Source organism: Leucopleurus acutus, assembly GCF_964270905.1.
Source record: "Leucopleurus acutus genome assembly, chromosome: 17".
Taxonomy (NCBI): Eukaryota; Metazoa; Chordata; class Mammalia; order Artiodactyla; family Delphinidae; genus Leucopleurus; species Leucopleurus acutus.
The window spans coordinates 60027055-60041000 of record NC_139159.1 but is presented as its reverse complement, the minus strand read 5'-3'; the positions used below and the strand labels follow the sequence as shown (position 1 = coordinate 60041000).

The 13946-nt window shown below is 39.5% G+C and overlaps 1 protein-coding gene across 3 annotated transcripts in view; it reads left to right on the top strand.

Annotated features, from left to right (window-relative positions):
- Nucleotides 1-237: 237 nt before the first annotated feature.
- The window catches only part of CSMD3 (CUB and Sushi multiple domains 3), a gene marked incomplete at both ends in the record, with an annotated part of 1083475 nt that continues 1069766 nt past the window's right edge, over nucleotides 238-13946 (top strand). For all 3 annotated transcript variants that reach the window (XM_082858355.1, XM_082858354.1, XM_082858353.1), the window contains one exon: nucleotides 238-415. In XM_082858355.1, coding sequence (XP_082714481.1) covers nucleotides 238-415 — 178 coding nt within the window. The remainder of the gene's footprint in view (nucleotides 416-13946) is intronic.

Here is a 13946-nt window from a genome sequence, read left to right as displayed (position 1 = left end):
TATAACGAGCTAGAATTGAGGTAGATTTCGGTGGAGGGGTAAAAACGCACAAGGAAAGACAGAATCCAGAGTAGCAAAGACTTTGTGCCCCCGTTGGAGAGAGATGGTTGAGTCCTCGTCAAGGTTGCTGTGGTATCCCAGAAACACCATTCACTTCGAGCTGTGACCGCGCACCAATAACAGCAGCAACTCCGCTGCGCCGGGCTTAGGAGCAGGAATTAGGAGCTCGCGAATAATATGAAAGGGATCCGCAAAGGGGAGAGCCGAGCGAAGGAATCCAAACCCCGGGAGCCTGACACGAGAAAATGCGCTAAATGTGGCCGCCTAGACTTCATCCTGATGAAGAAAATGGGGACTCAAAGTGGATTTACGTTTTGGAACCTCGTCTTTTTATTGACGGTGTCTTGTGTGAAAGGTAGGTTTGCTTTCGGGGGTCCCCTCTGCTTTGGATGGAGGTGAGCTGACTTGTCGCCGGAGAGGGGTAGCTTCTTTGCAGTTTGCACAGATAAAAAATAATCATGATAATACAGAAGAAGGAGTTGATTCACAGCTCTCTTTTCCCCCTCAGATAGGAAATGCATTTTGCTTGCCAGATTTGGCGTTCAATGCAGTGATTGAGCTTGTGCTCAATAAATATTCTTGCAGTATACTCAAACGAATACGTGAGTTGGTTCGTATACCCTCTAACTAGTGGATATCCAGGCAGAATTCCTCTGCAAGACTTTTCTTGGTGGTGAAGATTACCTTGATTTCTAGTCAAACCAGTGGTGTTTGATGCTTTGGCTGGAATATTTATATTAAAGAGTCTCGTGTATATGATTTTTAACCCTTTCAGGTAGGAAAGTTACCGACATGTTAGGAATGTGCTGATTTTAAATGCATTAGGGCACAGGGGTCTTTCACGCATCCCTCACACCAACATGAAGGTGTGCGTGCATATGTGAATTATTTCTACGTGGGCTCTTTTGCATTGATAAATGATAGAGGAGCTTCCATAGGTTCTGTGGTAGAGGTTTCGCTTAAAATGGGGCTTTTAAACGGTCTGAGACGCCACGAAATGTTAACGAGCTACCTTTGGCGATGAATGAAGGTAGGAGGAAAGTCATTAGCTGACGACCAAAAAGAAAATCCCCAGCAAGTCTCAGCGTTCAGACAGGTAGAGTGAGTGTCACATGCACAACAGACAAGGGGAGGGAGTGGGTAGGATGTAAAATTTATTCCTAAGCAGGAGGGCAAGGGACAGTCAGGATCATTGGAAGGAGAGCTGTCCTCCGGAAGAAAATAGATCCCCAGCTCCGTTCTAAAACTTCTCCTGCACCCTGCTGCCCATTAATTGCTGCAAAAAATACTCAGGCGGTGTTTATGACTCATGCCGTCATGGCAGCTCACATAGACGCGAGGGATGTCGTTTTTAGTGAAGCTAGTTTCAAATCCCGGGTGTCTGTGTGTCGGGGGTGGGTGGTGGGAGGGAGGGGGGTTGTTTTGGCCCAGGCGCGCCACCGCTGTCAACACAAACTGGACGCTTCTTCCTTTGTAAAGGAGTGCCTCTCTGAACCGCAATCGGGCCGCGTCTCTATGAAACAGTTTATTGTACAGCTTGCAGCTGGCTGTCCCCCCACAGAAGGCAGTCCATTTGCATTCAGTGGAAATGATAATTCATGTTTTGGGTGGAGGGAGCTGGAAGGGTTACCTCTCCCTCTGTTAGGACCAAGGATGTGTGTCATGTCTCGAATTTTAATTTACATCCTTAAATGCCAAGAAGTTGTCCCTGATCTCTGTGGCAGCAACTGCCTTGTAATCCCAAACTGCTCCTCAAAGCTTGACACCCCGCCCCCCAGCCAGCCTCAGCACAGCTCTAAGCCAGAACGCTTGTCCTCGGCGGCGTAACTACACTGCCTAGCGCACAAAATGCGTCTCGGGGTGCTTAGAAGGGGTTTTCGTCGCCGGCTCGACGTGTGAGGAGCCTTGCATTTATGCTTAGTTCGCCTGCCACTGGGAGTCGGTGGTTAATGGATGGCCCTGGGGCTGCCAGCTAGACGCGCGCTCCGCGTGACGGAGGCGCAAGGAGCCAGCGACAGTTCCTGGCAGGAAAAATGTTGAGGTGGCTCCTGCTAGAAGATGACCGGGGGTTAAGTGCGAGTTTTCATGTGATACCTGTTGAGTCAAAACACATTCGAGGGGCAGATAGGGAGAGGGAGTCTCCGAAGCTGGGCGAGCACGCCAGCCTGACAAACACTGAGCAGCGCTGCTCGCAATTACAGCCCGGCTGCCCGTACCTACCGTATAGTTTAGATAAGACGCGCCGATAGAAACGAACAGCGCGTTAGTTTGCTTTAAATGGCACTGCAAATGAGACCCCTCTCCTCTACTCACAGCTCCCGTAATTTGGACTGAGATAATCGGCCCACTGAATAATCGGTCCACTGATAATCGGTCCCCAGTTTCGGGGACATTGGGAAGAAGGAGTAGTTCACACTCTGCTTTGATCCCGTCCAAAATCATTTTTCTACGGACTATTAAAATAATTTTAATGGTAATAAGATCCTTCATTGTCACTTATCTGCCACTTGAAGGACATCTCCTATATTTTACAACTTGGAACACTGTCCTCAAATTCTGAGACACAAACCTACAGAGGCTGTATGCTTTAGACTTGCTCCCAGTCGCCCAGTGGTGCCAATTTTTACAGTTGTTTCTTCTCCTTCTTCCCCTTCTCCTTATTTTATTTTTTTTACCTCAGTCTCAAGGCTTTTCCGAAAACCAAGATTGCAGCAATGGCTTAAATGTTCTTTCCCCCAATGTCTACGACTGCTTTTGTCTTCCACGCTGTTTTTCTTCTGGTCTTCCAGGCCCACGGGGAAGCTCCGGATGGGGAATCCTTCTAAGAGCTTTGCAGGCCCTAATCTAGGCTAGTGCTAGGGTTCAGGAAGTCCGAGGCGCAGGCGCGTGCTTTTCCAGGTGAACAGCTCCTGCCAGGAGAATTCCACTTTCTGTCCACACTTTTCATCCCTCCACTATCTCACCTCTGCCTGCAACAGCAATGACAAAGAGGCTCAGTGCGAGAAAACGCCTCAGAGTAGAAGACAAAGTGGCCTTCAGTAGTAGGCCTGAATCGCTCGAGTGGGGTTGAAGAGAGAGGCAACCCTTTCTGGGCATTCTCTCTCCTGTCGCCATCTGAAATAAAAGGCCATGGAGGGCACCAAATTGGGCTGTGGAGGGGGGGCGGGGGCAGCTTGGACTTGATGCATGCCTATTTCAGGCTGAACACACACACACACACACACACACACACACACACACACACACACACACACGAAAGCAGAGGTTTCTGAAATGCAGTCTGCAGCTGCAGCGTGTCTGTTTTAGGTTTCAATCACATAGAAACTGTGAATCTCCAAGTTGTGCTTAAACGTCCCGCCCACGTAAACAGACACCCGCTGTGTGCTTCCCCACGCTCCTTCTAGGGAGTTCCTGGGGGAGCACACACATCTTGCAGGAAAGGTACAGAAAGCACTAACCTCGGTGGACAGCAGGTGAGAACTAGTGGGCCGCGTCCCCCACCGTGTACTAGAGCGTGATTTCAAGGCTTCTCTCTGGACCCCGGACTTCGAGAAGGATCCACGTTTCCGCGTGCTCTGGGACTCCAAGGAGATATTACTCCCGCCACAGAGCTCTTCTGGAAGAGCGGAGCTCGCACCTTCTCCCGCAGTTAATTAGCACTGGAAAGGGTCGCAGTGTCCACGCAGGGGGAGAGCTGCCAGCAGCGCTCATGAGCACCTTTTGCCCGCCCCAGTGTGACCGCGCCGCAGGTTTCAGCCCCGCGCTTGTGCTAGGGGCTGATAACCCCCACTCCCCTGACCTCAGGGCGACAGTCTGCCCTGTCAGTAACGTTAGGAAAATTTCTGTCGTGTCTTGAGGGACCTTTTGAAAGGTGGGTGTGTTGGGTTAATGTCTTTACAAACCAGTAACAACAGCAAACAAAAAGCCACCCACTGCCAAGGCCACCATCAAAACCCTCCCTTGAGGTTAACAGGACTGAGTCAGCTGCTTAGAGGTAACCTCAGGTGTCCCCGTCCTGCTGCAGTATAGACAGGAATCCCTCCCTTCCATCTGTTTCCTCCGGGAATACTTTATTTGCTTCTAGAAGGCCAGACTACCTAAAATATTCATGGACCACCTGAGGTTGAAACTGGATGCCTGACTTGGCCTTTGCCGAGATTGTGAGTGTGTGTGTGTGTGTGTGTGTGTGTGTGTGTGTGTGTGTGTGTGTGGCTGGGAGGAGGAGGTACACGCGGATCAACACGGAGGATCCTTCGGGAGGCCTCGAGGGTGGGTGTGGGTGGGTGTCCGAGGCGGAAACGGACGGCGGGTAGCAAACAGTATATTTCTGTTCCCGGAGTCGGTGGTGCTGCAACCACTGCTGTCGCGCGCGATCCGGTGCAGGCGCCGAGAAAGCTCCCTTTCCCCATGCTGACCTCAGCGCTGCCCTCACTGAAACAACAGGCTCTCCGGGAGTTCGAAAAACTCACTGAGGAATGAGTCATGGAGACTGATGCTCCTCTACCATGCCCTTCATCCCCAGCCCTCCTCTGCCGCTGGGAGGAAAGCAAGCAGGGGGCAGTCCAAATATTGGAGCGCCGCAAGGGCTTCGTTGGACCGTAGGGGAAAGGGCAGAAGAAATGAAAGAGTACAGGGTCATCCCGGGTGCCAAGTGGTCCTCTCCCAGACCTGCTGGAGAGGCCAGCTGAGGGCTGAAAGAGGGACAGGCACGGGGACGGTAGCGCAATGCAGAAAGAACAAGAAGCAGGACGACCAAAGAAAGAAAGATAGACTCAGGCAGCAGGCGGATTCCCCTCTCCTTGAACACGGCGCCTTTGGGGAGGCTTTGCACCACCGAGTTGGTAAGCCAACCCAATTTACTGCCCTCAAAAGGCTTCAATAGCTCTGAGCTGAACTTCCACTGCACAGTTACCCTGTTGAAATCGTTTGGAAATGTCACTGTGCAGCATCAAATTTCCCGAATCTTTTGGTGTTGAGGGGTTTGGGAAGGATGTGAGGGCTGCATCAAGTCCATGTAGGAAGAGTGAGTGTGTGAGCAGAAATAATTAAGGAATAGGTTTCAGGTTTTGAAAACCTGATGCCAGAGCCTTTGAGATCCTTCAAGGAGAAAAGGGGTAGAATTACTCCATAGATTAAGTACTCCAGGGGCATAGATTTAGTTGCGGTAGTTATTACTGTTCACGATATTAATTAGCATTACTATTTATGTTCTAGCTGAATAGATTTGGGGTACACATGCCTTTTCCCTGAACACACAGTTTGGTGTCTATGGAAACAGTGAAATATTAAAATAAAGCAGTAGCAAATGGCATCCGTACAGGGCTGTAAATATAGTAAAACTTTATCAAAAGTGAGATCTGATAAAACAAAAATTAAGAAAGGTAGCAATTAATAATGCCGTTGTATGCATATAGGAAAAAAACCCTCTAATGCTAAAATACTTGTCTAATCGCAAATACAAATAAGCAAAAGCAACTAAACTTACGTTCCCTAAGGCTGCAAATATACTTCTCCTTGTGTTCCAAAAGTTTTACTTTCTTCTACTTAATATCAGGGTTTCCAGAAAGGGCTTCAGGATGTTAAATACTTGCAATGTTTTGTCCAGTTTGAGAAATAACTTTGAAGCACCAAGCAACATGTCTGGTGAGGAACCTGTTACTTCAGGTAACATGACTATTTGACAAAATATGCCATCTTGTACTTTGAATTCCAGCGTTGGAGAAATTAAAAGTAAAATGTCTGCCAACGAAAAGATTAGGGGAAAATGCCTGAGATGCCAATAAAACTTAAGGCCATTTTATTTTATCTATATATACATTAAAATATAGCTTCTCTTTCTCTTTTTTTCCATTCCCCTTACTCATAATCCAAAGGGGTGTGTAGTTTATAGATACAGTGACAGTTCTAATTTGGATTTTGGATGAGGTCTGGTAAGGATGATAGAACAGATACTGTCATTACCAATTCATCTTTTCTTTCAGCAGGTGGGGTGATTCATGGTACTTTCCAGGGAGATCAATCTCCATGTCTACAGGAATTTCTCTGAATTAGACCCCTCGTAAGGCTCTCATTCTCATCCGGAATATCACTTTTACAGGAATGTCACTGAGAAAATTCAATTTATTGAATACCTTCCAGTATTCATGGTCTCAGGGCTGGTGATCATCTTTCTTTTTCTCAAGCCTCCAATCTTGCAGCTATCAAGTGCATTTCATGCCATCACACCTTTTGCTATGCTATTGCTTGGTGCTAGTTGAGGATTCTTAAGGATTAATACTTTTTATATAATCACAGCCTGTCGCCCTGCAACCCACTTTGAAATCTCTAAAAAGTCAAAATTTATAAGATTAGCATATGCATCATATACCTTGTACCTGATTCACAAGTATATCTGTGGTAATCAGGTGCCTTTAGATATCACAATATCATTCTATTTGCTCATAAATGTTTGCACTGCAGTGATTTCAAAGTGTTCCTAAACAAGCAGCATCAGCATCCTTTGGAAACTTGTTAGAAATGTGAATTCTCAGGTCCCTACCCCAGGCCTATTGACACAGATACCCTGGTAGTTGGCACTGACATAGGTGTTTTTAACAAGTCATCCAGGTAATTCTGATGTGATCTAAAATTTGAGAAGCACTACAGTAAAGTAGAAAGAGCAAGGGCTCTGGAGCCATCAAGACCTGAAGTCAAATAATGATTCTGCCAGCAACTATCTAGCAACTACTAGCAACTCAATTTTCCTAAGCTTCAGTTTCATTATCTATTAAAAAGGAAACTAGAATTTCAGTAGGAAGATTATATATGTAACATATATAGTGCCTGACACTAGTAGCTGTCATCAGTATTATTAAAATACACTTCCATGCACAAAGCTAGTATGAACTCCCACACATTTCATCCCTAACACTACCAGTCCTAACTTGTCCACAGCAGTAAATTAAAAATGTAGCATCTTCTCACTATTATTTCACTTTGGCTAAGTTCCTAGGCTATTATACATTAGAGAAACACTCTTGAAATTTCTTCTTATCACCTTTACACAGTTACTTTGGGTGCTGGCTCTATGAATCAGGAGCAGACCCATAGCTTAAATATGTTACTCCTACTCCTGGGCTAATTTTATCCATTGCATACCAATATTGATTTATTTTAATATTGATTGATTAATGTACTTACATGAATTTGTTAATTCATCTTGTCACAAATCCATGGTATTTCCGGGGCTGGAAGAATTCTTACGTACCAGCTAGTTCACTGCTCATATTTTATACAGTAAAATGCACATGCCTAGAAAAGATAAGAGATTTTTTTACTAGGTTACAAAGATAATTAGCTCCAGAACTGAGACTAGATCATTGGGTCTTCAAGTTCCTGTTCAACTCTCTTTCTACTGTACCTTATCAATTTTACTACAGAGTTTTCTCAGATGGCATCAATGAAGATAATCACAAAAGTTAATATCTGAGTACCATATACCAATTAGTACTATGTAAAAATATTAGTGACTATATGTTTTGTGGTAAATTTTAATGTTAACTACCCATTTGGTAAAAGACAAAAAAACAAACAAACAATTGTGGAATGAAAATATTTTCTAAGACTATTATAATACGCACATCAAATAAATAACTAATCATATATTCAATAAAGTCTATTTTTGACATTACAAACCTATAAAAATAAAATCAGTGTACTGAGTTTTTTAATCTCTCATAAAGAACTTAGAGGGCTATTACTTAATCAAATTCTTATTTATTTCTTCTCATAATCTGGGCACAGTTTATTTAAAGGCTTTTAAATCTAGAAAATCTGTTCCTAATTTACTTTATTCATGTTTTTAATATATTCATATTATATTGAGATTTATGCATTCTCTCTCATCTGTATTTACATTTGCACATTTCTCTCACATGATCTATATAAATGATGGTATCATGCAAAACTCCCATAGAAGTAATAATATATTTTATAAATATTAATAGTGTAAGAACAATCAATAATGTGAAGGGGTTATCTTCAATTTTAGTGACATGTGAAATATTTCTAAAGTCTCTTCAAGATATGGGAGTAAAATTTCCAAAATAATGAATGTCGCTAAATTTGAAGTGTCTTAATGTTCAGAAAGGGACTGAAATACATAAAAAGTAATGAGTGATTCTCTTAAAAGCTGAGTTTGTAACATTCAAAATTATAAAGTCCTTCTTCCTTCCTTTGCTTTATGTTAGCAAGTTTTAAAGGAATATTTATGATTACATAATTTAAAGTAATGGCAAGGGTTTTTTTTAACTATGACAACTTAAAAAATACGGTTGCATACCATTTTGAAAGGAAATTTATAAAGGGAAATAGACTCATAGAAGAGGGTTTATTCAATTTTAACTGAAAAAAACAACAACTATGCTATAGTTTTCCCTTATACAAGTTCATCTGGAGGTTGACTCCAGAATACTCAGAGGTGCTTCATATATAGATAGGATATAAGACATTATTATGTTTGGGGAAATGGTACCAAAGTAGGCATGTGTATTTACTGCATAAAATATGAGCAGCAGGAAGCTCTGTGCTAAGCCCTTTATATAGAGTGTGTCATCCACATCTCAAAAGTGGTTCTCTCTCTCATTTTCCTGTTTTGAATCCTAACAAGCATCTTGTGAGATAGCTGCTATCTCCTATGTACAGATTATCATCTCCATTTATAAATCATCCACATTTCCTGGGGTCAGAGAGGTGCAATGACTTTTCAGGATCGTTGGTTAGCTAGTGGTTGAATGAAATCTGAAATGATAATAGATTTTTAAGTTCATAGGCTCATTAAAAGTTGAAACTAAAAATGACGGGGTTTCCCTGGTGGCGCAGTGGTTGAGAGTCCGCCTGCCGATGCAGGGGACACGGGTTCGTGTCCCGGTCCGGGAAGATCCCACATGCCACGGAGCGGCTAGGCCCGTGAGCTGTGGCCACTGAGCCTGCGCGTCTGGAGCCTGTGCTCCGCAAAGGGAGAGGCCACAACAGTGAGAGGCCCGCGTACCGCAAAAAAACCAAAAAAACAAAACAAAACAAAAACTAAAAATGACCAAGTTACTAATTAAACCTCTTCACTTTTAAGAGAAAAACTGAAATCTTGAGAATTTAATTTAAAAGAAAGCCTAAAATTAATATCCATGTTATATATATATATATCTCACATATTATATATAAATACATCGTTTTATATATATATATATCACAGTTACAGTAATACATAACTTCTCAGTTTTGTAATTTTCAACATCTTTTACTTAACTTGCCTAACTTTATTCTCTAAATTATTCTGTAAGATGGATGTGAAAGCTATTTTCCAGTTTTATAAGCAACAGTAAGTGAAGTAAATGCACAATAATACAAAGTTAAATATGTCAATATAAGATATAAAACTATTTAGTGCATTAAGGACAAAAAAGAAAAATACAAATCAAAACATATAACCCTTAAATTCTAACCCAGTGCTCCTGAGTAAAATTTAAAAATTTATGAAAGTAAATGACTTATGGACTTCACATATAAAATAATATGTGGGCATAAAACTATTTACCAGTTGTGTCATAAGCTATGGCAAATAAATTTATTCCATTTGGTACCTACTCTTCCATTCAGTTCTATAGAGTTTTAACGATGGGAAAACTCTTATGACTTATTTGTCTAGTGTCTAACAGGGAATGTGCATTAGATTTATTTGTGGGTTCAAGGCAAAGTGCTTTAGAAAAAAACATTCATACCCAAGCTTCAACCACTTGCTCTACTTCTTCCCATAACTGCATCCTAGTTAAAAGCACAGGTATAGGTGTACATTTTCACATACAGAGGAGAAAGTTCAGGGAAGTGAAGAGACTTGCCAAACAAGGGAGTGTGAAATAGTCTTTCAATTCTCTGTTCAGTGCATGTTTTTTTTTTACTGGGTACTGCCTTATGAGCTTTTTTATTTAGTCCTAACTGGTTTATGGGAATAAAGCACCTTGAGAGGAGAGACTACTGTGCCTGTGCCCAAATCCTTACCAGGCTCAAAACAATACTTCCTGAAGCGATTGTGTCAAGAGACACAGATACATGAGGGTAATAATATTGGTAAATGAGAAACTTAACAAGCAATCTAAAAATTAACTAAAAGTTAAATGGGGGCATTGAAATATACATCATTGTCTAAAAAAGAAAAAATACACATATTAAATTATACTTAAGCACTCAAAATTAGCATCACATTTTCCTTAGAAGATGATAAAATGTATTTTCATATGCAACAAAAGCACTGTTGTACTTAAGTCCTTTCTGAACTTTAGACTGTCTCAATATGTACTTACCTTTTTTCTACTTACATTATTAAAATTTTGTTTGTGGGTATATTTTTAGAGATGTCATTTTAACCTATATTTTAAATGTTAAATCTTGGATATCCTAACAATGCCCTCAGATGTATTATTCATAGAATATATGTATTACATTGGACACTGTTATGGGACATCATTATTTTGAATAGTTTTGCATCTTACAACAGTTAGGTATAGATTTCTCCAAAGTTGCCAAAATTTAGGGATAAATTACAACCGCAATCTGTCTCCAAGTCTATTTACTACAATTATACATTCCAGAATTTTATTTAATGTTGAAAATTGACTGTTAGCCCACTTCTCCATTTTAAAATTGATCCAATTGTAATAATTCACTTTAGTCTATTGAAATTTTAAATCATAAACTGACTTGATGTTTTGTTTGCATGATTTTGGTGAAGGGAAGGGGAAACAGATTGATAATTAAAATGCATTTTTCTCGAGCTTGTTCACGTTCCCATTAGCCTCTTTATTCATTCACAGCTACTTAATAAAATTATCAGCTGTGTTTCACTGTTTGATATTATTGTAATTTCTCAAATATGTATTTTTTGTGTGTTCACACTCTGCGTGTTGTTTGATTTGAAAGAAATATGAAGAAAAAATGTTTTTTTTTTAACATCTTTATTGGAGTATAATTGCTTTACAATGGTGTGTTAGTTTCTGCTTTATAACAAAGTGAATCAGCTATCTTGCATATCCCTCTCATCCTCCCTATCCCACCCCTCTAGGTGGTCACAAAGCACCGAGCTGATCTCCCTGTGCTATGTGGCTGCTCCCCACTAGCTATCTATTTCACATTTGGTAGTGTATATATGTCCATGCCACTCTCTCACTTTGTCCCAGCTTAGCCTTCCTCCTCCCCATGTCCTCAAGTCCATTCTCTAGTAGGTCTACGTCTTTATTCCCGTCTTGCCCCTAGGTTCTTCATGACCATTTTTTTTTTTTTTTAGATTCCATATATATACAAAATTGAGTTATTTGTAGTGAGGTGGATGGACCTAGAGTCTGTCATACAGAGTGAAGTAAGTCAGAAAGAGAAAAACAAATACCATATGCTAACACATATATATGAAATCTAAGAAGAAAAAATGTTTTTAATTTCACTTTCTCTTAGAATACCATATAATGATACCTGGGGTTTATCAACTGAATCAATGAAAAATATAATTTTAAGCTGATTTTATTATGAGTATTTTAATATAGAGAAGTGAAAATTGGTCTATTTCATTGTTATTCTATTAAAGCACAATAAGATACTGTTAAAAGACTTTAACATCAGATAATTTGTAATTTTTAGGAATGGTTTTGTTTCAATGTTTAAACTATATTTTTATATACAGGTATGACTTTTCTGATTCTGTTAGTGGAGGTGTAATTTGAATTTCCCCCAAATGTTGGTAATGAATTTATGCCAATCTATCTGTATGTTCTAATATTGAGCTCTGTGTTGCTAAAAGCTGCATTTATGAGACAACAGATCAAAGTTAGGAGAACACGCAGAATAAACACAAATGAATCTCCTGGACATGAAACACAGTACCTTGAATTTATTGGCTCTGTGCTCTAACTGACTGAACTATGTAAACTAGACAAAATATTTACTCAGTGTTCGCATATATGGAGAAACACTAAGTTAAGGTTTCTTGGCTGATGTCTAAATCAAAACAGCTGAACTGATTCAAATGTTTTGTGTTAACAAATTTGCATCCAGGCTGCTAATTTGTGTGCCAACTTCTGGCTTAATAGTGTGTAAGATGATAGAGATGATAAACCCTCTTAAATGAAGTTTACAATAGAAATGCTGACAGGCCCATGATTACCTGCACTGAATTCATGTTCAATGTTCTCTTCATGGCTTAAGAAGAAAAAATTTCATCCCTGAATTCTACTAGTACTTGAGCGCTCTTTTACCTGTTACATCTTTTTAAAGGAGGTCAAACAGAAAGTCTTAAAATCAATTTTCTAGCAAAGTGCTAGGAAATCTTTAATATCTGTGTTAGTCTGTCAGTGTTCATTAATATATTAATAGATTAACATCAGAAATGACATTTTGAACTTAATTTTTAAATATTACCAATGTTTAAGTCCTTAGAAATCAGCCATTTTTCAATATTTTGAAGCTCACTACTTTTTACCTGTCATTGCCTAGATTATTGCAATCTACCTATCTTAGAAAGAGTACATTCTAATTATGTCATTCTTTCAAAAGTAAAATTCTCAAAGGCCTCAAGAGAAATTGGAAGATGTTAGACATATTAAGTTACATCTTGTGCTAGTTCATGTAAATATTTGTTTCTATCATTTTCTTTTTGTTAAGTCAAGTTTGGTTTATTACACCTTTCATTAGAACAGTATTATTTTTAATTGAATATTATTATATTGATACAATTTAAGTTAGAAGTTGTGAAAGATACAGTCGTCAGTAGGTTTTATTTCCACAGAAAGAACCAGTGGCTTATGTATCAGTTCTGAGACTCATCCGCACATTCCTTCAGCCATCAACCATTTATTGAGGGCCAGTGTTTGTCATGCCCTTGCCTAGTCTTTGAAAATATAGAGATGAAAATCTAGTCACTACCCTAAAAGAAGAGAGTCTTCATTTTGAAGGAGGGTTTCTGTGAACATAATACCAAAGAAAATTGTGAAATTGTTTAGTTCTTCGATGTGATTCTTTTATCATGAAATATCAATATAGTTTATTACATCTTTATTTACATATTCTATATATTAAATCTTTATCCTCTCACAGGTAAGTATTAACATCCTACAGACATTGTTTGAAACTTTCCAGTGAAAGTCATCATTTTGTGATTTAATCTAATATAATTTTCTCTTGTAATTTTCAATTAAAATGTTTATTGACTCCCATCTGTTCAGCGAACTGATATTAACTAGTTTATCCAGTATTAATGAAGATCTCACATGTATTTCTATAATAGTGTTTGTACAGTTATATAATAGTTTGTAATCAGCAAATTGTGCTTCTTACCCATTCTTTTTTACATGTTTGTTTCTGCCTCAGAACTCCTCATTGGCTTCTAAACCTTTTAAATTTAAATTTAAATCTCTACCTCTTCTTTTAGCGATTCACATGAAATAAACCTTGAACTAACTTATCAAGGTCAACACATGCAAAGGGTAAAATAAATAACTAAATATAACTGCTTCTGTCATAGTTTTTTTTATTTCTAATTTTTTCATCTTTATTGGAGACTTATGTATGTTGGGAAAACAGTGTTTCAGTAAGTAGATTATGTTTTGTTGTTCTTTGTTTTGTTTTAATCTGTGATTTAAAGAGCAATAGAAGGATCGATGAATGATTAGACTGAAATCCTGGCATTTGACGAAATGCTGGCATTAGATCAATGCCAATTTTGCTAGACAGGAGTTAAGTAGAATGATCTATCTTTACAAGGTTAAGACCTTCACCAAATTTTATCCTGTATTTTACATTTTCTTTATTCCCCTCACGTTGATTACTTTGATGTTTCACATTATTTTAATGTTTGCACCAACATGCTA